At 43.2% G+C, this 24832-nt stretch overlaps 2 protein-coding genes across 2 annotated transcripts; one reads left to right on the forward strand and one right to left on the reverse strand.

Annotated features, from left to right (window-relative positions):
* The first annotated feature begins 1569 nt into the window (after positions 1-1569).
* si:ch211-283g2.1 (sodium- and chloride-dependent GABA transporter ine) lies at positions 1570-6387 on the forward strand. The gene is made up of 13 exons (XM_041952709.1): positions 1570-1696; positions 2127-2261; positions 2386-2590; positions 3450-3582; positions 3668-3802; positions 3986-4089; positions 4179-4303; positions 5042-5154; positions 5244-5384; positions 5472-5571; positions 5765-5865; positions 5979-6146; positions 6229-6387. The coding sequence occupies exons 1-13, from the start codon at positions 1570-1572 to the stop codon at positions 6385-6387; spliced, it is 1746 nt and encodes a 581-aa protein (XP_041808643.1).
* An 826-nt stretch (positions 6388-7213) lies between these two features.
* dhrs11a (dehydrogenase/reductase 11a) lies at positions 7214-24474 on the reverse strand. Its single transcript, XM_041951865.1, has 7 exons — positions 24137-24474; positions 10719-10928; positions 9723-9817; positions 9092-9221; positions 8782-8874; positions 8267-8332; positions 7214-8177 (listed from the first exon to the last, which is right to left on the reverse strand). Exons 1-7 carry the CDS (start codon positions 24266-24268, stop codon positions 8136-8138), a joined length of 768 nt encoding a protein of 255 aa, XP_041807799.1. The 5' UTR covers positions 24269-24474; the 3' UTR covers positions 7214-8135.
* Between the last annotated feature and the right edge of the window lie 358 nt (positions 24475-24832).

The raw sequence follows: 24832 nt of genomic DNA on the forward strand, positions 1-24832 counted from the left end.
TGACAATGAACGTGAGCTTGCGATCATCACAACAGGAAGTGCACTACAGGCTCCTATCTGATGTCTCCCTCATCTCACAGTCCCACCACTTTCCTTTCATCCTCTTCCTCTCCTCCATGCTTTGGATATCTTGACTCACCGTAGCCATGTTTGTCCACCTGTGATGTCCACGACTGCATCCCTCTGCTGCTGCCCTTTCTCTTCTTGATTAGCTGTGTTCCCTCGTTAACCCAGCTCCCTGTGGGATGCTTCATATTGGTTTCTGTCCTGCTGCCTTTATGTGACCAAGTGAATCTTGCCTGCCTATCTTACCCCATAAGTCTCAGTGTTTGCATGCCATGTATATGGAGACTGTTGTCAGGAGAACTAATGCCTAATACAGCTGATATAACCTAATATATCAGTTAACTCCTTTCTGATAGATGGGCCTAACAAAATTCAGCTTGCAATGTTATGAATTGTATATTGTAAGATTGTTATTTGGAGGGTGTTCACCTAATAATGTTTATTGCCCCATTAGCCAGAGAATGTACGTGTTTTCTCAAAAATGCCAATGTGATAAATATGTTGATCTTCCATGAGAGATATGGGACAATAAAGGAAATCCATAAATATCCAACTGGGACGTGAGCCTAATTGCAAAGGCAGTGCAAACAAAGAAGGCTGATAGATAATGGCCCTTTTGAAAGCTGCAGTGTGGTTTTGCTTGTAGTCGTTACATATTTAAACGGCCACCATATCTCGGCTTCTTGTAAAGGTTATCGCAATACAAATGTGGTTTGTTTGACCATGATGACCCTGCCTGAAATCTGTCATAACATGCGTCGCTCAGAACCGATTGTGTCGTTTTTCACACATTTAATATGTGGCATACGCATAACAACTGGTCATAAAAGACTGAAGGACAGAAAAGACATCTGACTCTTTTTGTCTTTACTGAGGGGCTTTAGGTTTGGTGTTATAGAGGCAAAGTCTGGGAAATCCATGAAATGTAACAAGCTATCATAGAATATTTATTTTAGTAATTTATGAAGAAATGATTTAAGTCAACTTTCTCAAAAATATTTGAAACACTAAAAATTGTCAATACAAAATAGAGAATTTCCACTCTTACTGCACAATTAACGTGAAAAACGTTTATTATTGAAAAAAAGAAGCCTTTCACCTCCTGCTTGAGGAGCTAAATCTTACTAAAAATGATTCATTTGTACTTCAGCAGTGTAAGTGATGTTGTCTGCAATGTATATTGTTCATAAAACAGACACACTAAGATGAGCAAAATGTGCCCATTGGTTGGACAAATGGGTAAAAAGACTTGCGTTAAACAATCAGCTTAAAATTCAAAATGCAAATTTGCTTGACCCCTTCATAGGTTTTATGACACCCATCAACTAAGGCAAACTTTTCCCTCTCTGTGAGCCTCTGTGTCGCCACAGGCTGTGTTTCTGCTAAGCTAATCATTAAGGATAATAAAAAGGAAGGTTATATCAGTCACAGTCACTTATATTCCAGCCAAACTTTGTTGAGTTTTGGCCCAGAGCAGCGACAGTGGTGACACACGCAGCAGACATGGAGGATCAACTCAACAGACCAACGTGGAGCCGGCAGATTGAGTTCACCCTGGCCGGCATCGGCTGTGCCGTGGGTCTGGGAAACGTTTGGAGGTTCCCTTATCTCTGCTACAGGAGCGGAGGAGGTGAGAAACCAAGCTAACATTTCTTCCACAGAATAATGAAAACAGACCACCCTCTGTACATATACACAGGTCTCAAACTGGGTCCAAAGGTTAACAGTCTGCTGTTAGTGAGCCTGACTTCAAACACTGTTCTATACTGATAGTGACTGTGTTGAATACTGCTCAGATTGTTCTGAAATAACCTCAATGTGCATTGCATGTAAGACTAATGTGTGTGTGACAAGGCTGTGCAGTGCTCTGACATCCTGCATCCGCAGAGAGAAAGAACAGGGATTTGCAAGGAAAAGATGTAAAGTTTTATGGGATAAATCATCTGACATGACTTTGTCTAATGTTAAACATTAGAGGACATCATAAAACCAGCACAGTCGAAAACTCCATTGCCAGCAAAATATAATGTGACCGTTGGCTTGCCATCACCTCCTGACAGGTGCCTTTCTAGTGCCATACCTGTTGATGCTGGTGGTGTTGGGGATCCCTCTGCTCTACATGGAGCTGACTGTGGGTCAGTACACAAGGAGAGGGCCTGTCCACGCACTGGCTATTGTCTGCCCACTGTTAAAAGGTACTCTGTGGCATGAATGAAATATTTCGGTCCAAACTGAAAAACAGACATTTGTCTGACTGCAATAAAAACCAAAAACTACTCCTAAACACACTGTTTTTACATTATTTTTGTCTGTCTTCAGGAGTTGGCATGGCCTCGGTGGCTATCTCCTTCATCATGTGCACCTACTACAACATCGTCATCACCTGGGCCCTCTATTATCTCTTCAGCTCCTTCCAGGCACCGTTACCCTGGCAGAACTGCAACAACACCTGGAACACGGCAAACTGCACCAATCACGCCACCAACAGCAGCTACTCCTCCACTGCAAGCCAGGAGTTCTTCAAGTATGTTTCACTGCGCGGGAGAAACCGCAGAATTAAAAACCAGACAAGATCATTATTAGACTATAGCAGGATTACAGATTCCTGGTATCTTCACAAAAGGCTGAGCTGCTTACACAACTGCAACTCTGGCAATTATATCAGGAGTGACAAAGCACTAATTATTTTATTACACAACATAGGATTTATTTGAAACAACATCTTATCAGACTCATGTGTTGGTTATCGGTCAAAGAGAAGGTTAGTGATAAGCATTTGCCAAACAGTCAAATATCAGAAGGGAAGTATGGGAACTGTTAAGTCAGGTTTAACTGCTGATGTAAAATGTTTATACCTTTCTTTTGTGTGCAGCTGGTTCTTCGGGTTTGATGTGGATAAACTAGAGACGCATTGGAATTAGTTTTCCAGCATGTGACGATGCCATGCTGAAGATTTTCATGAAGAATTTGCATTTGTCATCGTGTGAAAGCATCTCACTTTTTGGACCACAGTGTGAAACCTCATGTTTTCAGATTGGTTTACTCATTAACTGGTGTAACTGCAGTTGGTGGATAACTGTAAGAATGGAATGTTAGCGCCACTGGACACTGAAGTCATCTTCCCAACTGAAAGTCTACCCTAGTGCTGTTAGATATGTTTGAGAAAAGTCCAAGTTTAGTTCTTGATCTTCAGCAGTTGTATTGAAATACATGTAACAACTGGCAATAACTAATACAGTAGGACTCCATTACAGACCTACCTGTTTGTTTATGGCCATAGTGTGCTCAGTTTTTCGGGATACTTGCAGGAATAATGTAGAATGCAGTTGTCTTCATGCAATAAATATCACCATTTTTTCTCTTTTTCTTTGGCTTCTTTGAAGATATAAGATGTTGGGTCAGACTAGCGGAGTCGAAGAAACAGGGGCGATCCGCTGGGAGCTTTTCCTTATTCTCATCCTGGCCTGGATCCTCATTTACCTTTGCATCTTCAAGGGGGTGAAATCAACAGGCAAGGTAAGGGAAAAGAAAGAGACACTGAGACAGAGACAGGGAGAGAGACTGATGGACACACTGACAGCTTGTTTGCCTCTGTTTGTAGGTGGTGTACTTCACGGCCCTGTTCCCATACGTTATCCTGATTGCCCTGCTGATCAATAATGTGCAACTTCCTGGAGCGATGAATGGAATAAACTTCTTCATTGTGCCGGAGTGGGATATGCTGCTCTCTGTGGAGGTAAGAACGAAGAGAGACCGGAGACGAGGGCCTGGTAGTAGGTGTGCCACCTGAGAGCAGTTAACTTATGCTGCATTAGCAAGAGAAAAACTAGCATTCAAATGGGATTGGGCATTGATGATTGGTGCTGGCAGTGATCAGCAGTGATCGGTGGTTTTGGACGAACATCCTTCTGCGTTGCAGGTGTGGGTGAATGCCGCAGCTCAGATCTTCAACTCCATCGGGATTGGTTTTGGCTCCCTCTTGGCCATGTCGAGCTACAATAACTTCAACAATAACGTTCTGAAGTAATAAACCAACATCCTCACCCTCTCAATGTCCCCCCTCAGCAGTGACAACAGAAAGTGATGCAAAATAACATCTCCTCTGCCCACAGGGACACCCTGACTATAGCCATCGTCAACTCCCTCACCAGCATCCTGGCAGGTTTTGTCATTTTCTCTGCCTTTGGATACATGTCTCATCTGCAGGGCATTCACGTCCGGGATCTGGCTGTGGATGGTAAGAAAACAAGTGATTAAAAACAACGATCTCAACTGATATCTTTCACTACAGGGGGACTGCGTTTACTTCAGATTATTTTGATTGAACTCTGGTTTAGAGGGTGTCACCTTGTTCACAATGATTCTTGGGTGACTTGATGACTACTCTGATCAGATAAAGGAGAGATTCTGTTGAAACAGGCTGACTGAAATAAATGCAACCTCTGTCTTTTCCAGTGTAGACAAGCTCATCATACTGCACTGTGTTACAGGAACAATGCTGACTCAACTTCCCCATCTAGAAAAAGTGTTTCAGTGGGAATCAAAAGGCTTCATATCCTTGCAGCGTAGAGATCTGCGTTGTACAGATCCTAATGCAGTGTGACACACTCCAAATATCAATTCAATTCAACTTAAAAACTTGTGGGCATTTGTGTACAGCAACTCGCCACCCAGGTCAACAGATACACACAAAGAGAAAGGAAAAAGCTATTTTAGTTACAGCTTCTTTCAAATGCATGCAGTCTAGCTGTGAACTTTTCCGTCTTCATTTTATAACCGACTCACATTCCAAAGATACATTTTGATTTTAAGGCTCCTATAGGTTTGCAGTGTCACTGAGTGGTTGTGCCAGAGACGCTGATGAATTCTCCTCTTTTCATCAGAAGTTTCAGAAGTTTTCCTTCTTTGGACAGGTCATGATCTACTTTTCAATCAGCAATCCTACACTGGCATCTTTGTGTGTTTGTGTCTCTAGGTCCAGGCCTGGTTTATGTTGTTTACCCACAAGCCTTTGCCAACATGCCAGTGGCTCAGCTCTGGGCTGTGATGTTCTTCTTCATGCTGCTTTGCCTCGGACTGGACAGTGAGGTAGTAAATGGGGAAGACGTTACAACTTGAGCACGAGTCCCACAGAGCTACGGTGTGACTCCTTTGTTTCTTTTGTTCTTTTTTGGCAGTTTGCAATGGTTGAAGTGATGGTAACAAGCTTCATGGATGAATTCTACCAACATCTGATGAAGTTTTTCAAGCGGAAGGAGCTGTTTGTTCTTCTTATTTGCGGTGCAGCTTTCCTCATAGGGATTCCATGCGTCCTGCAGGTACGGACTGTAATTTACTGAATGAATTAACCAAATTATGATCAAAGTGTCAGATCTTTAGTCTCTAAAGAGTGTGTCTCTGTTCAGGTGGGGATCTATGTTTTCCAGCTGATGGACCATTACACTGCCATAGTGTCCATCATGTTTCTCGCATTCTTCGAGGTTATCGCCATCTGTTGGAGTTATGGTGAGATGTTCAGTCGTGTCTCTGTATTCAGAGGCCAGTTAATGTGACGATGCACTTTACCCCAAATGCAGACACAGCTTGCATTCTTTAAAGCTATGTGTGTACGGTATATCTGACTTTCATTCTCGTTGCCAAATGCTGTGAAAGTCAAATGAAACATCATTGCTGTTAACCGCTAGCTTTCTTTGTGCAGGAGTGACTCGACTGTCAAGCAACCTAGAAGAGATGACCGGAAAAGGAGCGAACATCTTCTTCAGACTGTGTTGGCTCATAGTTGATCCTGTGCTGGTCACCGTAAGGCTTTTTTCATCAACATCATTCAGACTGAACATTTTTCCCCTACAGCAAAACAGAGATCCATCAAAAAGTTTCACAACCGAAGCTTTGAACGTTTCTTCTTCTTGCAGGTTATCCTGATTTTCTCTGTCATCCAGTTCAAGCCAGCCCGCTATGAGGACTATGTCTTCCCTCCCTGGGCTCAGGGGGTCGGCTGGGTCATTGCCATGGCCTCCATCATATGGATTCCTTTGGGTGCTTTGCACACGTTGTGGGTGCTCCCTGGCCCATTCATGCAGGTGATGTATTTTTACAGGTAGTACCCATGTGCATGTGCTGTGTTGTCTCTGTGTTATTGTCATTGTTACATTTCTCCTACAGAAACTGAAGCAGTCCTTCAAACCATACGCGCTGAATGAAACGAATGAAGCAAAAATGCCGTATTATGAGAGGGGAGGAAGACTTGGAGATCCAGCTGTGGCTGTCATCTGCTCCAGCATCAGTCTATCTGAAAAACCTCCTGTGGAGACAAACTTCTGATACAGCACTTTGCATCCTAATGTGAACAGAATGTTCACCAAGCCACCTACATTGGCAGACTTTCAATAAGCTCAAATTAATCACAAATGATTGTCCACCACTAGCTTTAAATCTAAAACTTCTAGTAAGAAAGTCTTACAGAAGTTATTTCAAAAATCATGAACAGGATGTGAAAATGTGCTGCATATCTGCCATGCAGATATATTAAATTGGCCATTTTTGTGAGCCTATGAATTGAATTTAAGATCATTTCATTTTGTTAAACTTCTAAGTTTTGCAAATTTTTAATATGATGTTGCAGAGAGGCAGTGTGTAGAATCTGTTTATGTTGCTGTGTACATTTGTAATATCTGGCTAACACCTCTTGTGCTGTGGCAGAGCACCAAAGAACGCAGGAGCAGTTCTCAGACTTCAGGCACATCTCTCTGCAATCATTTGTGGCCTTTACTTTGCTAAGGATGCCATCTTTTGGCCACATCTGCTAATGCAATTGTGACTGTTGAGATCTGCTGCTGTTCTTTGATTTCATACATTTTAGCTAAAATAACAAAGAATGGCACTTTAACATTTACAGTTCATACAGCTGAATGTTTGTATTAAATCACTGGCCTTAAACACATAAATGACTGTGGATTGATCAATTGTGTCTGACTCGTTTGTTAGGTTAAATACAACAGGGCACTGCTGATAAAAATGATATACATTTACAGAGGAGTACATGGGTCACACAACTCACCATATAAGGTGTAATGAAAACCTGTCAAAGTCCATAGTTTGTGTCTTACTTCTGCACTGACAAATTGAACCAGTCTGTCCGGGGAACAGAACACACACCATAACTTACTTTTGGGCAATTGTTTTTATTAATTTTTTATAAGGAGAACTTTCCAGTGAAAGGGACACATTTCTAGAGTATACATGTGCACACAGTTAGTTTCTTCCCCTACATAAGTTGCCAGTGTTTCCTTCTCGTAACTCCTCATAAATGAATCCAAAGTGCAGAACAACTGAAATAACACAGGCAAAACGGTGGATTGTAGAAACTTGTGTGTTTAACAGACAAGGGTATCTCTCTTTTATACCTTTCCCGATTGCTTATGTGGCGATAGAGCCAAACTGGGCTAACTGAATGTGTTTTGTACAAGATACTGTGACTAAAGGTGGCGGGATGGACAGACTGTTGATGGTTAGTTACAGTGAGTATGACATAGTATTGTCTATGGTTAGTGAGTATGAGACCACATCTAACTATGATTAAAAGTTAAAATATTTATAAAAAAAAATTAACAAAGTCATTCTTATAAACAGCAATTACTTTTTCCATTTAAATTGAAAAGGATATGTCATATGACCTACAAAAACGAAACGTAAAACATGTGCAATCAATGGCATACTCTTCCCTCTGAAGTGATGGTGGTGCATATGACCACATAGCACAGCAGCAACTCTCTCCATTGTTATTTGTTCCTACTGTAGTTTGGAGTCAGCTCAGTTGAGGACTGGGCTCAACAATTCACAAATACCAGGTTGCTGCATTCAGTAGTATTTTTGTAGTGGTTTACAGCGTCCACGCCCTTCGTTTCCTTGCACAGCCTCCTTAAGGCTCCCTCTTTGACCAACGTCCTGCGGATCCAACACAGTTGTAGTTGATTTGTTTTATCCCCCCTCCCCCCTTGCCCAGCAGAGGTCGCTAAGGAGTCACCATGGCTGCCGTCTGTCTGCTCCTCCTGCAGCTTCCTGTTGCACTGCTATGACACCTGCTCTACTGGCCTCATCTGCACATCTCCAATCTGATGACACAGAGGAGGAAGATTAATACAGAAACCAACCACCGCTCAGTGCTGATGCACTTGCTGGTATAAAAGCTGGAGAGATGTACCTGCACATGAGGAGGGGCACTGAGGACAAATGTGACTGCACTGGCTATGTCTTCTGCTTTCAAACACTGAAAAGTAGAAGAAAATATTACTATTGCTGCAGCAGCTCTCAGGGATTTTCACTTCATGAAATACATCTGTTGACTCTCAAAGCCCATTTACACCTGGTTGATAATCTGCATTCACATACAAAATCTTGCCTTTGTATTTACACCCTCTATTTTTATCAGATGTACGGGAGTAATTTGAGGTGGTGGTAGACCAGCTTCAGACTCCCTAAAAAAATCACTTTTGAGATTTATTGAGTGAGGGAAACTTTAAAAACTTTATGAAACACTGTTAGCTGATGATAGCTAAAAACAAATATCTGTGTCAACGTTCTGTTGTGTATGGATGCCAGCACGTTGTATGGATTACACATTGCGAGCAAGACTAACTCCAGATGTGGACGTGTCTGGACACAGATCACTTTTAAAACCAGGAGTAAATGGGGCCTGAGTCAAACGTGCACTCTTACTTTGATACTCTCATACACTGCAGCTGCTTTCTCTGGATCACTGTTGTGGTGCCTGAAGGCAAACTCAGTCTCCACTATTCCAGGAGATATACACTGCAGGGGAGGGAGAGCCATTAGAAACGTACTGCTTCTTGTTTACACACACACACACACACACACACACACACACACACGTATTCATACATACATACACAAACAAAACACACTTTCCCAAACTCATTTTAAAGTGGAGCATGCTGTATGCAGAATCAATAATGTGATCAAATACGTGAAAGTACTGTACACACTCTGATGGTGATGACTGACTTACTGTGGCTCTGATGTGGGTGTTTGCTTCTCGAAGCTCTTGCCGTATCCCCTCGGTCAAAGCAGTCACAGCGTATTTAGTGGCACAGTAGAAATGCTCATCAGCACTTGGCACCACTCTGTGCCCACCCATACTGTAACAGGCAGAGCAGGAGGCAGAAATGCATGAGCTGTAACCAGTTTGTAGCTCAACCTTGATTCAAGCCAAAACGAAGGAAAAGTCTGATTTAAATGTCAAAATCTACTTGCTCACTTATACTGATTTCTCACAAGTCAAGTCTATTTGTATGGTCTAATGTCATGTGCAGTGTCTCAATAGGATTTGCAGGCCCAGAACAGCTTCCAAAATTGAATGAATTTGATATTTGAATCGCTCAGTTTAGCTACAAAATTTAACAACAGGATTGTAATGAGATTACTCTATCAATACCAATGAAATAAGTCAGAATGAAGATGTAAGTTTAATGTTGGTTCTTCGCATTGTTCCAAGTCCAACAGGGGTGAGGTGGGGCTAACAACTGGCTTTACTTAATGCCTGCCAGATTAAAATCACCTAGAACAAACTGGCCGAGGTCTTTTCAGATTAATCCATACATTTGTTCTTAGCTCATTCAATGGTTGTGTGCATAGCTTACCTGTTAATATTGATGATGTGGCCATCATCCACATTCCTCTCCTTCATTGATTTGTACGCCTCACGGGTGCAGATAGACAAGGCTAAGATGTTTACCTGCGGGGGAGGTGAAGACGGCAAATTAAACCATTTATGTAACAGCCGATTTATGTCGGTCAGTCTACTATAGATCCACTGTATTCAAATAAGACAAGAAGCCAAAGTCCTGTTGTGTGGAAATAAAATCATTAGGAAGTTGATAGTTTGCAGAACTTATTTGTGGTTTATTGCTAAATAACATTTTAAAATGACGTGATGAAACTTTATCGGTTCAACAGACTAATGATGACTGGGTCACTGTGCTAGACCATCTGAACCTGCTGTTCCTGTCCAGCTTGTGGCCTCTAAGCTGCTCCCGTAGTGACATTGATAGACGGCAGGTTAAAGCCAACGTGGTGGCAAGATAGGGGGAAGTGACCAAACAAGGTCAGCCTACAGATTAAACACAGGCTAAAAATACACTGCTGTACACATTCACGTGAGCTGCCATGACAACAGATGGACGAACCTTAGGAATGGAGGAGTCTGGGGACAGAGAGTTTGGAGCAGGGGGTCTTCAGTGGTCAAGAGCTCAATGAATCAGAATGTCCCAACAAGAGAAATAGTGCTGGCTTTCATTAGTGGGCCTCTGCTGTGCCAGGGCTTCTCCCCAGAGCCAATGAAGCAGCCTCTGTGAGGGGAGGGGATCTGTGTGTGTGTGTGTGTGTGTGTGTGTGTGTGTGCAGACCCATGCGCACACACACACGTTTCTGCTTTAGCTATTATACTTTGAGCAGCACAAGCTCTACAAACACGAGACATTTCAGCTTGTCCCACTGCTTTCTGTTTGAGTAGAGCATAGAAATCAATAAGACATGAATGTAAGGGGATAATTCCAACCATTCTAAACAAACACTAAGTTTCTCTCCAGCTCGTTTCAGCCCAAGCATTTCTATTTGTGTGTCTGTGATCCACCCACATCGATCATGTTCCTCCAGCCCTCCGTCTTTCCGCTGAGCAAGGGCTCGTTGTGGGCCAGTCCAGCATTGTTGATGCACACGTCCACGCCCTTGTGCAGCGTCTTGATTGCAGAAAACATGGACAGGATCTCCTCCTCGTTGGACAGCTCACACTTGTAAGGGATGAGTGTGCCGCTGTAGCCTGCACTCTGACATTCAGCTGCCAGCTTCTGAAAAGCACAAATCGGACCCATTTGAAAACATGCATATTTGTTAAAGGATAATAAACACATTTTAAACAGGCAAGTCGCCATGTAAGTGGCCAAAATTGATTATCAGGACTGAGACGCTGTTACTAAAGAGCTAGAAATGATTAACCTGCAGGGGCACCGTAATTAAGGTAGCGTCCCATGATAAACACCCTACCCACTCAGACACTGAGAAAGCAGTGAGAACGCGCAACCGTAAAATCAACACCACATCAGTTGAGGGCCAGAGGCAACCTGACAGCACCAGTTTAGCCAAAAGCACTCCTGTCCATGCTTGTTTACTGATAATACGAAGCACATTCATCGTAATTCCACTTTCTACCAAAATCCAAATCATGACCCTGGATGAGCGAAAGAAAGCTGTGCCCCGATGGGATGCCTCTTCCTTCAGGATACAGCTGGGCCGAGCCTGCTGCAGGCTGAGCAGGCTACACTCCAACCAGGTCAGCTGGCTGTCCACCACTGTGGGGTTTGATACAAACTGACACAGATCCTCCAGCCAGGCACAGCTGCACCAGTCACCTGATGTCTCGCTCTGGGTGCCAGTCAGACTGGAGGGGGGCGTGGGCGGTAAGGGTGGGGCTGGTGGTAGACAGAGATGATGCACACCACCGTGTACTGCCTGTGTGAGCGTCTGTGCCGCCAACAGGATTAAACGTTTACAAAATCCACCAAGTAGACGCACTGAAGGAAAAGTTGACCCACTGAACCTTTAACACCCGACAAAAGTTACAGTGCCCAGCCAGAACGAGTGCAGGCTGTGATGACATACTCTGGTTGGTTTGTCTTATTCCATACATGAACATAAAGTAAGCTGCATTCAGATATTTCCAGCACAGCTTCAATGGGGTCTGATAACACTTTGTTTTCATTTCAACTCTTTAAATTATTACTTTTAGCTCAATATTTCAGCTGAGCATTGATTACTTTAAACACGAGCTAACCACTTCGACTGCTCGCTTGCCGGCTAGTTTTCACGCACTTTCATGTGCAAAAACTTGACAATGAGATGGTACATCTCAATCCTAAGAAATACATTTGAAAATGAAAGGTGCCGTTGTGTAATACTGACTCTGACTGACTGATGGGCATGTTACTGGCCATTGTAAATCTACCCAATCACTCCAACTGGTAACCCTACTTGGTTGTATATTTTCCTCCTTAGCACAAATTTGTGGATATGTTTTTCAAATCAAATCAGTTATAAGATTTTGTAGTTGAGTTTAGTTTAGTCGAGTGAATTAGTGAAGCTGCCCACTTAACCCCCTGGCAACTGCAAAAGTACCCTTTGGGTTACAAGTATTCCTGGTTGGGAGTCACTGATCCATCAAACCACTGGCAGAGATGCCAACTCCTGCACAATGTGTAATGATAACAGAGCAGAATACAGAGCGGCCATGTGACATGTTGAGGGTGTGACCATGAGTGTATAAACACCACAGTACTCAAGGTAGCTAAATATGAACAGGTCAGGATTTATATGTACCTGTGAATATCTGTGGATGAAAGCAACACAATCACCCCAAAAAGAGCACTGAGTAATGTGGGAAATCACGAACTGAAGGAGATAAAGCTTGACTCAAATCGACACTGATGATATCTACCTGGGCAGGAGTAGGAGAGGGTTGATTGGTCCTCTCGGTCCTGGCCAGTCACACAGTGATGAGGGTGGCACACACCCCACAACTTTCTAACTATTTCCTTCACATCCACAACAGAAAACTGCTGACGTAACACTTCTGTTTTTTCCGGTTCCGGAGCAGTAAAGATGCAAGTACATATTCGATGTAGCTAATCCTAGAGAAGAGGCAGCATGACCTGATGCTTCATAGGCAGCAGAAACTTCCTGACACCTTACAGCCAGCACATACATGAAGAAAGCAGCAGCAGCAGCATGTTGGTAATCACCATATGTAATAGTTTGGATCAATGTGACAATGCTGTGGGCTTTTTTGTTGAAAGCCTGACACCTGGCCATACGTTCTACAGTATATCTGCTGATCGAGGCAGCCAGAGCAGCCGCTCCTGGAGGAGTATAGCTGTGAAGCCTGCTTTTTCTAATCAGGATCAAATTGGATTGAGGGATAATTTTGGTTTTCACTAACAAAACGCATAATAAAGTGAATACAGCCTATCTCACACATGGAGTGTGCAGCTTCCCCTGCTCTTCCTCTAAGCAGTTTAACTCGGATTATCCAGAGAGAAGGCATTACCCGAATAAAGCTGTCAAAACGCTAAAACACTGAAAACGTGTCTCATCTGTCAAACGACTCTTTGCCTGTGCTGTAGACAGGTGAACCGCGACCTTTTGTCCATCGCCTTAAATGTGAAACTAGATCAGAGATCTTCACATCAAACTCGCCTGAATTCCTGGAGGGACGGGCTCTCAGGCAGAAAGCAGCAGGCGGACTGGTAGAGAGGCTCGTCTTTATTGAGAAAAGAGGTTAAGGTAAAGGGGAAGCCGTGGCGGTCGTTTGTTAGACGGGGAGAATTAGTTGAGTTACTGAGGTTTAAGTGGGAGCAGCAGAGCAAATAGGCTGCGATCATGGTCCAACAACAGGAAGTCTCAGGCTGTGAAACTCAATGTTTGTGTGGGTGAGTTCTGGCACCAGCTGCACCGCCATGGCCGGTAGCAGCCCTCATACTGGCCACACCTACAGCACACTGCCCCACAGATAGGCTACAAGGCGAGAAAATGCAGCAGCCACATAGTCTACAAATGCACCCTGCAGATGATTCATTCATCACAGGCCAAACTGAAACTGGATATCTGCAGGTTAAGCATGGTTGGCATCACACCTTAGAAGACAGGAACGAAAAAAAGGAGAGTGAGAAAGCCACTAAAAATATTTTAATGACAGACTTACACACACAGCACTGCCACATGAGCCTCGGGGAAACGCAAATTCAAACGGAAGCGAGTATGTTTGTGGGCAAAGTGTACTGGAGTCAGTCAAATCAATCAAATGCCGGGTCAGAATAAAACCCCGATTCCAAAAAATAAAAACAGAATGCAATCATTCGCAAACCAATTGTGTTTACCGACAGCAGTTCTACACAGTGATCCTGAGCCCATGCAGTAACATCCTTTATACAATCATGTTCACACAAAGTGGTGAAACTCTCTCCATCAATGCTTGTGAACCACTGAGCCTTTCCAGGATGCTCCTTTCATACCCACTCATGATACTATCACCTGTTACCAATCAACCTGTTTACCTGTGGAATGATCCAAACAGGTGTTTTTGGAGCGTTCCACACCTTTCCCAGTCTTTAGTTGCTCCTGTCCCAACTTGTTTGAAACGTGTTGATGCATCAAATTCAGAATAAGCAGATATTTACTGAAATCAATGAAGCTGATGAGGTCAAACATTAAATATATCGTCTTTGTACTGTTTTCAGTTGAGTATATGTCAAAAAGGATTAGCAAGTTATCACATTCTGTTTGATTTATGTCTTACAGCGTCCCAACTTTTTAGGAGTCAGGCACGTAAACCAAAATGTCAACGATCCAGAAATTCTGCAGTTGTTTTTCTCTCAGAGCCGCGCTCATGTTCTGAACTGCCCAGCGAGCTAATTTCATTTGTCTGTTTTGTTGATTTTTCTTTGGGCAATATTTACATACTCAAAACATTTTACACGTACAAATGTATTTTCATACCGCCTGTATTATCAGTTACTTTCATATGGTTTTGTTCCTGGGCTGCTATGGAAGAGTGCACATGCAAACACAGAGCTCTGTAACTCAAATAAAATCACTGTTTGCTATTACCCACACAGCCTTGATAAGACCAGCACTGACACATAAAAATTCTCACAATTCAAAAGACAAATAATGTTACAACAGGTCATAAAGCCTTTACATGTCAGATCATGAGTGCAAATACACCCACGCAGCACTCTCAGACACATGTGTGTGAACATGGCTACATAGGCACATTCAGGCCTGTAACCCCTGCGGGGGGCTGTTATATAAAGTCTACAATGCAAGGGACATCACTTCCACGTCATGTTCATCAATCATTCACCCACCCACGTGGAACTGGTGTTAATGGACCAGCAAAACAGCGAGCTGGAGAACAGGAAAGAGATCAAAAAATAGAAATGCCAGAGCCCTGAAGGCAGACAAGCTTTAAGTGGGGAGCCAGATCAATAGCACAAGGTAGCAGCCGTAAGCAGAGAGAGCTGAAAAATTAGATTTGTCTCAGGTTGACTCAGGAGGTCTCCCAGACAAAAGAGGGATTGTGTTATAGGCCATTGGGCCTCCTCTTATTCTCTGAAAAGACTGCCAGGCGGTTAAAAAACCAAACAATGTCATGCAGCCGTGATTCAGACGGTAACTCCTCCCCTTTTAATCCTTTCTGTCCTGTCTCTTAAGTACCTGCGACACACAAAACAATTTTGCCTGTCATCATGCATTTTCATCCTCATTACTGAGGCTGTTGTCCAGTGGTCACAAAAACGTGCTCAGAAGGAGGGAGGGCTGGCGGCCAGGAAGTGAATCAGAAGGAGAGCGAGCGAGAGAGAGCAAAATATGAAAAATGATGCACTGAAGCTGATCGAGATGCATTCAGACGCCAGGATGTTTTACTCTATAGGAAGGCAGGAGAGCAGCAGCACAGCACGAGCACGACAGATGAATTTGCATAGGACTAATTTAGTGCCATTACATCCACAAGTCTTATCACTGAAATATAAGCAACACTTGTCCCTAAAGCCAAGAACCAAGGAGCCAAAACCATGTTTGGAGATGTTAGGAAATTTCAATAGGAGCTATGAGAGTGAATTCTTGATTTCTTTACTGAAAACAAGCGAGGCCTCTGAGGAACACCCTGTCACTTATTATCCAGCTGAACTAACACTGTGTGACATAAAAATCGACTGTTTCAAGTTAAGCCTGAGCACAATCGTAGTGAGTGTGGGGTCAAAGGTGACAGTGGGCTGTATAACAGGATTGCAGCAGGGTAGAAGAGATGGCTCCGCAATTATCTCTTCTCCGCAGACTGAAGGACTGCCACCAAAAGGTCTAAAGGTTGAACAGGGTGGTTTTACAGCACTTCCTTCAGGACACTCTCATCAAGGCGAGGAGATAAGAAAAATAATTGCACTCTTTGTTAATGACTACACTCATTGACAGGCAGGCTTTCCTGACGAGTTCCTGCATAGGAACAACCAGGGGGCAACTTAGCAACCTCTGAAACAATGCCACAAGTATCAGTATTAGTCCTGAGTGGAAATACCTTTAAATCTTAACACAGTGCCTGTTGATGAGTGAGTCAAAAAATCTCTTTGATTGCAAGTGCACGACAACTGTTGTTTGTTATGAGTAAATGAAAAAGGCTTTTATAACCCTGATAGACTAAAAACTGAGCAAGCAGCCAGGTGTTGTGTAACAGACTGGTGCAACCAGTGTGGTGACATTTTATTTTCACAAAGTAATAAAAAAAAAAACAGGCAGCAGCAGATCTTTATTCTACATAAGAAAGAAAACAGTGGAGGAGGAGGGTATGGTGTTTCTGTCAGCAACACTTCAATCCTAGTTTAACTACAGAGAGCAGCCTTTATTCGCTTATTCACACTGCTATCATATGATATAAACTGCTCTCCAGTTCTCTTGTTTGGAGTTGAAACATGCTGAGGGGTGAAGCTTCCTTCTAGTGAACCAGCATGCGTCACGTTGCTCCTCTATCTCATGTCACGGGTTATTCCTGCACCTGATGCCGGCCATCGGTGCCTCGACTTCGCTCTCACCACAGGCCTGAGGGCGGCCCCGATGTGCAGCTACGAGCCACAACATTATGCATGCTAAGTTTATGATAACTGGAGCCCAGGGCGCACAACAAACACAGACATGGGAGAGTCTCATGGAGACGGCGTTGCTCTGACGCGTCCAGAATGAAAACCTTTCAAAGTGAGCCAGGCTGAGCCAGGTCTATTCAGCATCTGAGCTTAGAGTAGCCATAAAATGTTTCTGATATCAAACAAACACCCAGCAACAAATCCAATTTGGCCGCTTTCGAAGCGAAAACAATCCAATTTGCATTCTTCCTCGTCGACCCCTCCCCATCTCTGGACATACTGAACTTGGTGAACTCACGTCGTCTCTGTGTTAGTGTTGTACATTCAGAAAACCCCTCGCCACAAAGTGCCTTCTTTCACACTCTGCTCTCTCTGCTACGGATATACATTCAATTACAAGTGCTGGCCTGCTCCTGCAGTTGCACTTAGCGCTCACATGACGTCGTCCTCGTAACAAGCACACAAACCCTCACGCGATCCTAAAGGCCGTGCGCGTAGCGAGGAGCTTTCCAGCAAGGCTCCCAACAGGACGGGACAGGATGGGAAGCGCCCCACCTATCATGGCAGGAGGCCTGGGGAGGGAACGTCAATGCCGGTAAACCTTACACCTTGAAAGATGATAAGCACAGACAGAACAGCACAGTGGTGGTGCGGGGAGAATGGCTCATAGGGGTCACTGAGCTGTCTAGACCAATCAGACTGTTCAGTGTATGAGACCCCAGTGATCTTGCATAATAAGCCATTAAAAACACTCCCGACATAAGAGCTTTAAATAATTCATAGAGAGCACTGAGAAGAAATGCAACTGATTTTTCATTAATATGCCATAATACTACTTGTATTACAGTAATACAGGTTCTTAGAAAAGTGACCGTGGCTATGAGTGAGTGACCGTGGCTATTTCTACGCTAAGTTAGTAGGGAGGGACCATTATAGAGATGAGATAGATTTCTTATGATTTCTTATCACCTGCCTTTATTTCATAACTCTGTGTCTATAAACCCAGACGTCATTCGGATCCTCAAAACAACCTGGAGCGCTGCTTTGGGAGGATTCATATATGAGCAAACGCTGTTATTAGCTGTGTTGGTGAGAACAGCGCTTCTCTTTGAGGGCAGAATCCATGGAAACATGATGGATTATTAGTTAGGTATAAAGTCTGTGTCAGCTCACAGTGCCAGTGGAAAACGTGCAGTCAGTGGAAAAGCTTTCTGCAAAGGCAGCAAAAGCCTGTGAGGCGAAGAAGCCGTGAGGTAACTCGACGAGCTCGGGGGAAATCTGACACAGGAAATCAAATAGCAGCTGTTCAGGTGAAGACAGCGGCGCTGTGATTCCTCTCACAGCCGATGACAAGCGAAACAGGAAAAAGCACAACGCTAATGCATAATGATTGGTCTATTCATAGGCTCTGTGTTCAATGTCCATAAGCTAAATCAAGTTTTAAAATATTAAAGTGGGGTTGGGAAATGTTTCAACAACCATCTAACTCTACATTTTGAACATCATACATATTACTAAAATTACAAAAGATGAAGACCAAGACAGAAATGCATATAAAGAATAATCAGGGCACAGACTGAAAGAGAAAACACAAAGGAAGGCAGAGGGTGTGAGACGAAGAGTAAAGCTGTCTGACCTGACCCACTTCAAATCTATTCACTGTGAAATCACAGGACGGGCTGTCCACGCTAAACCTACAGGAGGTGGTTACAGCTGCTTTAGATTTGCACACAGAGAGACACTGATTGACTTTTATTGTGTCACCTCAGCATTTGAAGCATGACTGAGCACCTTTTACCTCCTTCAGAACGGGCACCAAACCCAAGCTGGCCGGCCAAGGCCTTCAATTAACCTGCTGGCTCACCTGTCGAGGGCTCTGAGTTTGAATTTAGCATTTACTCAGTCAGGTAAAAGATGCTTTGGCTAACTGAAAGACTGCAGAGGCTACTGCTTTGTGCAGAGCTGCATGAACAGGCAGCTAATCAGGAGCCTGTTTGATACAAAATAAGTGTGCTGGTCAGCAAAGACCAGAAGCTCAATCTGAACAATGTATTCAAATGTCTATTCCAAAAGGCCACCAGCACCGACACTTATGCTCCTGGTGTGAGTTTTCCTGTCCCACACTGTTTTTCTCTAGTTGTTCTGCACAATAATTTGACAAAGATTACCTTCTTTGGACACACTTTATCCAGAATCTCTGTCCGATCTCTGCTAACACAGGCTCTCGTTATGCCGGCTACAAATCTGCCTAGAGCTAAAAACCCACAAATGATCTTTTCTAAATTCATGATCTGATCTAAAATTGCAGCAGCCAAGCTTTGAATTTTGACAGATGTCTCTTTTCTGGGCAGCCTCAAAGCAGCCAGGGACTGTCAGTTTCACTTTAGCAGTTTTAAAAAGAGTCACAATACAAATAAGTGGATTTGTTATCTAGAAGCAGGTGTTGTTTCTCATTTTGCCTTTGCTGAAATGAGACTACATGCTGCAGGGATAGAAAAGAAATTCATTTTAAATAATGCCTGTTTATAACACTGAATCATTCAGAGACATGATGCTGTATATAGACGGCAGATATATGATTTTAATGACCAGTGAAAGGGACACAACTGAGATTGTGGCTCTTCCTCCTGGGTCCTTCATCTATTTGTGATGACTTATTTTACACAAGCTCAAAGAATTAGGTTTTGGTGTTTCTTGTCGACATGCACACACATACTATACTTTCCAGGGATCATTAGGTGCATAGGCAACCATTCAATTCGATTGATTATGTGACAGACCCCACCCCATCCCAACCCCTGCCTCTCCTCCCCTAAAGCGACAGCAGCATTGACACAGATCTCCTGTACACCAGCTCTGACCTGCAGATAGTGCAAAACATAAAAATATGATTTATGGTTCCTGTATGTTTTCAGGTGTTGGCATACACTTCATGACACCAATATTAGCAAGCAGGTTATGGGAGATTCAGATAGTACATGTTTTTCTACATTTCATTACAACTCAACAAAGTTTAATTTGTGAAATCAAGTTTAGCAAATACATAAAATCAATCCATTCAGCGTGAGTTAAACAAAAAATAAATAAAAAATAGAAGTCCTAAATCTAATATGTCTGTTTTAAATGAAGGATTATTTGAGATGTGGTGATCAGCAACTGGGGTTCATATTCCCATAACTGTGTTTTATTGTGCTAGGTAAGCAGATATAATGTATCATATGGGCTATGTGGGCCAGAGTGCTTTAGAGATCTAAGAAAAAAAGCCCTTTTCAATCAGCAGCTGTGTGTGCTCGTCTTCTTCTGAGTCAGATGTGAGCTCAGACTTAAAATCCTTCTACAAGCCTGATTCCTAAAAAGTTGGGACGCTGCTAACTCAAACAGAATGTGATAACTTGCTGATCCTTTTTGACATAAAACTGAAAACAAAAGAAAGACAATAGATTTCATGTTTGAGCTCATCAGCTTCATTGATTTTTGTAAATATCTGCTTATTCTGAATCTGATGCAGCAACATGTTTCAGACAAGTTGGGACAGGAGCAACTAAAGACTGGGAAAAGTGTGGAACGCTCCAAAAACACCTGTTTGGATCATTCCACAGGTAAACAGGTTGATTGGTAACAGGTGATAGTATCATGATTGGGTATGAAAGGAGCATCCTGGAAAGACTCAGTGGTTCACAAGCAAGGATGGAGGAGGTTCACCTCTTTGTGAACACATGATTGGATAAAGGATGTTACTACATGGACTCAGGAACACTTTGTGAAACTGTTGTCAGTAAACACAGTTAGATTGCAAATGATTGAATTCTGTTTTATTGATGTTTTACACAACGTCCCAACTTTTTGGGAATCAGGGTTGCAATAGGGCAGCAATCTCACAAACGTGCATATAGATTTATTTAATTCCCTGAGAGTTTCCTCCCACTGTTTAATGGTGATCTCGCCACTGGAATCTAATTCTGCAGTGCCTGCTTAAAATGAAAATACGTATGGCTCTCAATGGCACACTTTTGGACTGCACTGTCCTATGCACAGAGGCCACTTTTGAACATTTTGGCACCTCAAACAATACACTGTATGCACTGAGGAGATTTTTCTTCCAGAGAAACAAAAGCTTCTTCCACTGCTCTTACAGGGTTAATGAGAAGCTGTGTTGCTGCTGCTTGGATGCGGCCCTGCCGTCTCCATTCCTGCAAAGAGCCCATGGTGACCACACGTCTCCCTCCAGCTCGCCGCTCCCCCACTCACTACTCTAAAGCCACACAGACAATAAAACAATACTGCAGCCACAACTCTCCACTCCACTTTCTCCATGCTTTGTTTACGTAGAAAAACAGAAGCCGATCATATCTGAATACATTTCTCCCTTTAATAATCGTTTTATCGGGTCTGCCATGAGTGGGAATATTGCACTGACCACAAAAGCTTTATTTCCCCCCAAGTAAAGAAATAAACACCAAACGGGAAGTCAAGAACAATTGCTTAGTGATGGACACTTGCATCCCCCACTAGCAGCATGCCAGGTTTGGCACAACTACAGCAAGAACCCAGTTTACACAGCAGAGAGGGTACAATACTGGCTTTGTCCCTCAACTCACACAGATAACTCTCCACGGTCTTGTACAAGTGATGAAATCTGTCATTGAATGGCAGAGATGGAAACCCGTCCCTCTACATAACCTGATACCTCTCTCTAGTCTGGCCAAATATGTAGTTAGCTGAATCTAAGCTTTGGATTTCATGTATTGTGATTTTTAATACAGAATTGTTCAGATTGCGCTGGCTGTGATGTCTTAATGCTGACGGACTTTGTATTATATAAAAGTACTGCAAAGACTTTAAATGTTGTGACCTTGTTTTAGTCTTGCAAAAGTCACAGACAGGGGCTGAAACAAGCTGCTGCAGTTAACTATTGACAGGAGAGGCCATGTGACCAGAATATGAATGGAGGGAGGCTATCTATTGCGCAACTCACGCTCACTGTATGCATGTATGGGCATGGGTGTGGGTGTGGGTGGTAAAAGTTGGAAAATGTTTGCATGTAAAAAAACAAGACCTGACTGAACTATGGAATGTTTTTTTTAAAATCACCAGAAAGAAAACTAAACTCTGAAATGACAAACATGCTTGTAATCCACGCTTTCATAACACCTTCAGCAGCGGAGTTCCTCAAACTGGTGTTGCTCCAATGCTCTCGCCGGGCTTTGCCAAACTACATTACTGCAAACAGTGCAGCAGCGCAAACGTATGTAATGAACGCAGCACTGTATGGTGCACTACAGGGCCGCTCGGTGAGAAAAGGTCAACTTGAGATGAGGAACTTATCTAACCGAACCACATCTCATGCTTGTGTCTTTACGAAACAACCTGATACTGGGACGCCGCTGGTCATTAAGTTACGCATGGATGACCCTTTAATCATCTCATCCACCAACCACTCTCCCAACTTGAGGAAAGAGTTGCAATTCACTACATATTGCTTTAATAAATGTCATATTTATTGAATTAGCTATAATGGATCATTGCCTAAAACCATGGGAACTTATAGATTTAATGAATATTTGCTAACTATACTAGTGGGCAACTAAATGTTTGGAAAAAGTAATAATTTCTGTGACTGCTGCCAGAGCAACAGCTAAATATTCAAACATGACAGTGTTGTTAACAGCCAAACTAAAGTCCTCTGCTTTAAAAAAACACTTTGCAGCAGCTATCAAAAAGGTGGCTGAATGTAGGTCTAGTAGGCCTCCTGCAGCCCAGCGCTGTGAGCCAGGACATGTGTAGGGTGAGGAGAGTGAGGCTTAATTATTGGCTGAGAAGATAAGCAAGGTGCAGTGCCTTATGGCTGGTGGTTAGATGAGAGTTAGTGGGGAGGGGCCGCTGACACCTGCCCTGAAAGGAAGCATCTGCCTTCCAGACAACACTCCGCCAAAGTCTCTGTGCCACAATGTGTGTCACAGACGTTGCGACCACGGCATTTAAATTGAATCAACCTTAAGAATTAATGACTTTTTTTTAATTACAGCCACAGATTCACCGGTTCAATAAGATTCACATGCAGTTCAAGCATAATCACCACTGGCACTAATTAATTTCATAGTTATGATGAGACCAGGAATTAAATCATGGTTGGCCTTGTCTTTTAGTCTCAAAGTGGTTGTGATTTAAGATCTCTGTTTAAACAGCTAATTGAACGTCGACCTAAAAAAATCGCGATGTGTGTACTGGATCATGTTTGCCCCAAACTACTTCCAAAATGAATACTGCTGTGCAAAGACTGGGCGGGAAAAATGAAATAAGGGAGTCTGTCAATGGAAATGCTCATTCAGATGACTTGGGTTGTTTTAATAAAAAAAAACTCATGGTTGTGTAAAGCCAGAAACGCGGGTCATCTCTTTTTGTTTCGGTAAGACAACTGGTTGAGTCACTAGAGACCCTGAAACCTGTGATGAAGAAAGACTTTCTTATACACTCCAGACAACGCTTCACGTACAGCGTCTCACGAGACTGGGGACACCCTGGCACTCCTGACGCACCCATGGGCACCCGGTGACACCTCTTTGGAAAGCGTGGTCCTGGTCTGACCGTTTATTACTGTAACACTGGCAGTGGATGAAGGATGACAGGGTGACCCAACAACAACTGTCCCACACAATGGTGCCAACGGTGTTGGCAGGCATCTCCCTTGCTGAGGTGTGATTTGGAAAGACATGCTGAACACCTGGCAGCTCTGTAAATGCCGCCCGCTGCTGTTGACCCTGACCTCTGACCTCACTGCAGAGGGCCAGACAAAGAAAAGTGAAGTGGATTAATAACAGGGATTATTACAGATTAGGGGTCTGGTGGCAGAATAATGCTGGTTTAGGAGCATCACATTTGCCTCATATGGTGGGTGATACTGTAAACCATGAAATGCTTTCTCAGTGGGCAGTCCAAATCCATGTATTAACGTTATTTATATGGGAAATTGATAACAATAGCTAGTCGAGATTTAGCTGTGGTTTACAATTTATGATGCCACTGTTCCTTATAGCCTATAATTGTTTTGGATTTAATATTAGAAAACACGTTATTCTTGTAATACTACTACGATTAGTGGGGTGTCTACTCTTTGGTGGAATTGGTTACCTATCGTAGCATCATGCCTAATTTGTTAGTTTCGAGAAAGAAAGCTGCACATGCTGCGGTAACGTTACCTACATTTCAGTGTCCATTAACGTTGAGGCTAAAGGTTTCTAGCTGAAGTTGTAAAGCTAATGTTAGCTAGCAGTTAACGTTAGTTAGCTAGTTTGTTTGTAGCTAGTAGCCTCTGCTACGAGTCGGACCGATTTATTTTGCTGCTGTTAATGACAATAAATTAAATTGCCCACCTCTATTTTGTCGACATTCCTGGCGCAGCCGACAACCCTCATGCCTTGCTGGACCAGTGCCCGGGCAACCGCCGCTCCAATCCCCACCGAGGCTCCGGTCACCAGGGCCACTCTGCCTTTCCACCGCTCCATCTCCCCCGTGCTCTCTACACCGGCACTGTGCACGAAACAACAGCTCCTGTGCGGCAGCTCTGCCTCCTCAGTTCAAGCTGTCACAGTGGCAGCTATCACTGTTAAGTACGATATGTTGAAACCGAGGGATGCGGCAGCCTCCTGTCTGAATCTGTGCAGCATCCAGGACAGCGACGGGCAGTGTGCCTAGACCCGGATCCATGCGCTCCTCTGGGCGAAATATGAAGAGCCGAGGCGTGTGTTAATGTTTGGTTCACATCACCTCCCGTTTTCTTTTTGAGCACTGTCCTGCTGTCTGTGTGCGGTTATCTACCGCCGCCTACTGGACGAATATAAAGACACAATTTTTTCATATGTTACTTTCAAGTACTCCCCGTTATCCAAAGCTTTTGGTCGGGAAATGGAAAAAAACAGCAGTGAATGAAGTCGTTTTGATAGATGTTATCTTATTTTACAAATCAAACCTTACTGAGATGTTCCGTACCACAATACACTCCAATACTACCTATATTTTAACACATTTCATTAGAACAAAAATATGTGTGCAACAACAAAGTATTGAAA

Source organism: Chelmon rostratus, chromosome 14 (assembly GCF_017976325.1).
Source record: "Chelmon rostratus isolate fCheRos1 chromosome 14, fCheRos1.pri, whole genome shotgun sequence".
Classification (NCBI taxonomy): domain Eukaryota; kingdom Metazoa; phylum Chordata; class Actinopteri; order Chaetodontiformes; family Chaetodontidae; genus Chelmon; species Chelmon rostratus.

What these genes read in the sequence shown, in the direction of transcription:
- si:ch211-283g2.1 (XM_041952709.1), top strand. Translation starts at nt 1,570, where the DNA reads ATGGAGGATCAACTCAACAGACCAACGTGGAGCCGGCAGATTGAGTTC. An exon ending in CTGCTACAGGAGCGGAGGAG is followed by an intron (nt 1,697 to 2,126) that starts GTGAGAAACCAA and finishes ACCTCCTGACAG; the next exon opens with GTGCCTTTCTAGTGCCATAC. An exon ending in CGCCATCTGTTGGAGTTATG is followed by an intron (nt 5,572 to 5,764) that starts GTGAGATGTTCA and finishes TTCTTTGTGCAG; the next exon opens with GAGTGACTCGACTGTCAAGC.
- dhrs11a (XM_041951865.1), bottom strand. Translation starts at nt 24,268, where the DNA reads ATGGAGCGGTGGAAAGGCAGAGTGGCCCTGGTGACCGGAGCCTCGGTG. An exon ending in GGAATGTCGACAAAATAGAG is followed by an intron (nt 10,929 to 24,136) that starts GTGGGCAATTTA and finishes TGTGCTTTTCAG; the next exon opens with AAGCTGGCAGCTGAATGTCA. An exon ending in GTGCCCCTCCTCATGTGCAG is followed by an intron (nt 8,178 to 8,266) that starts GTACATCTCTCC and finishes CTGTGTCATCAG; the next exon opens with ATTGGAGATGTGCAGATGAG.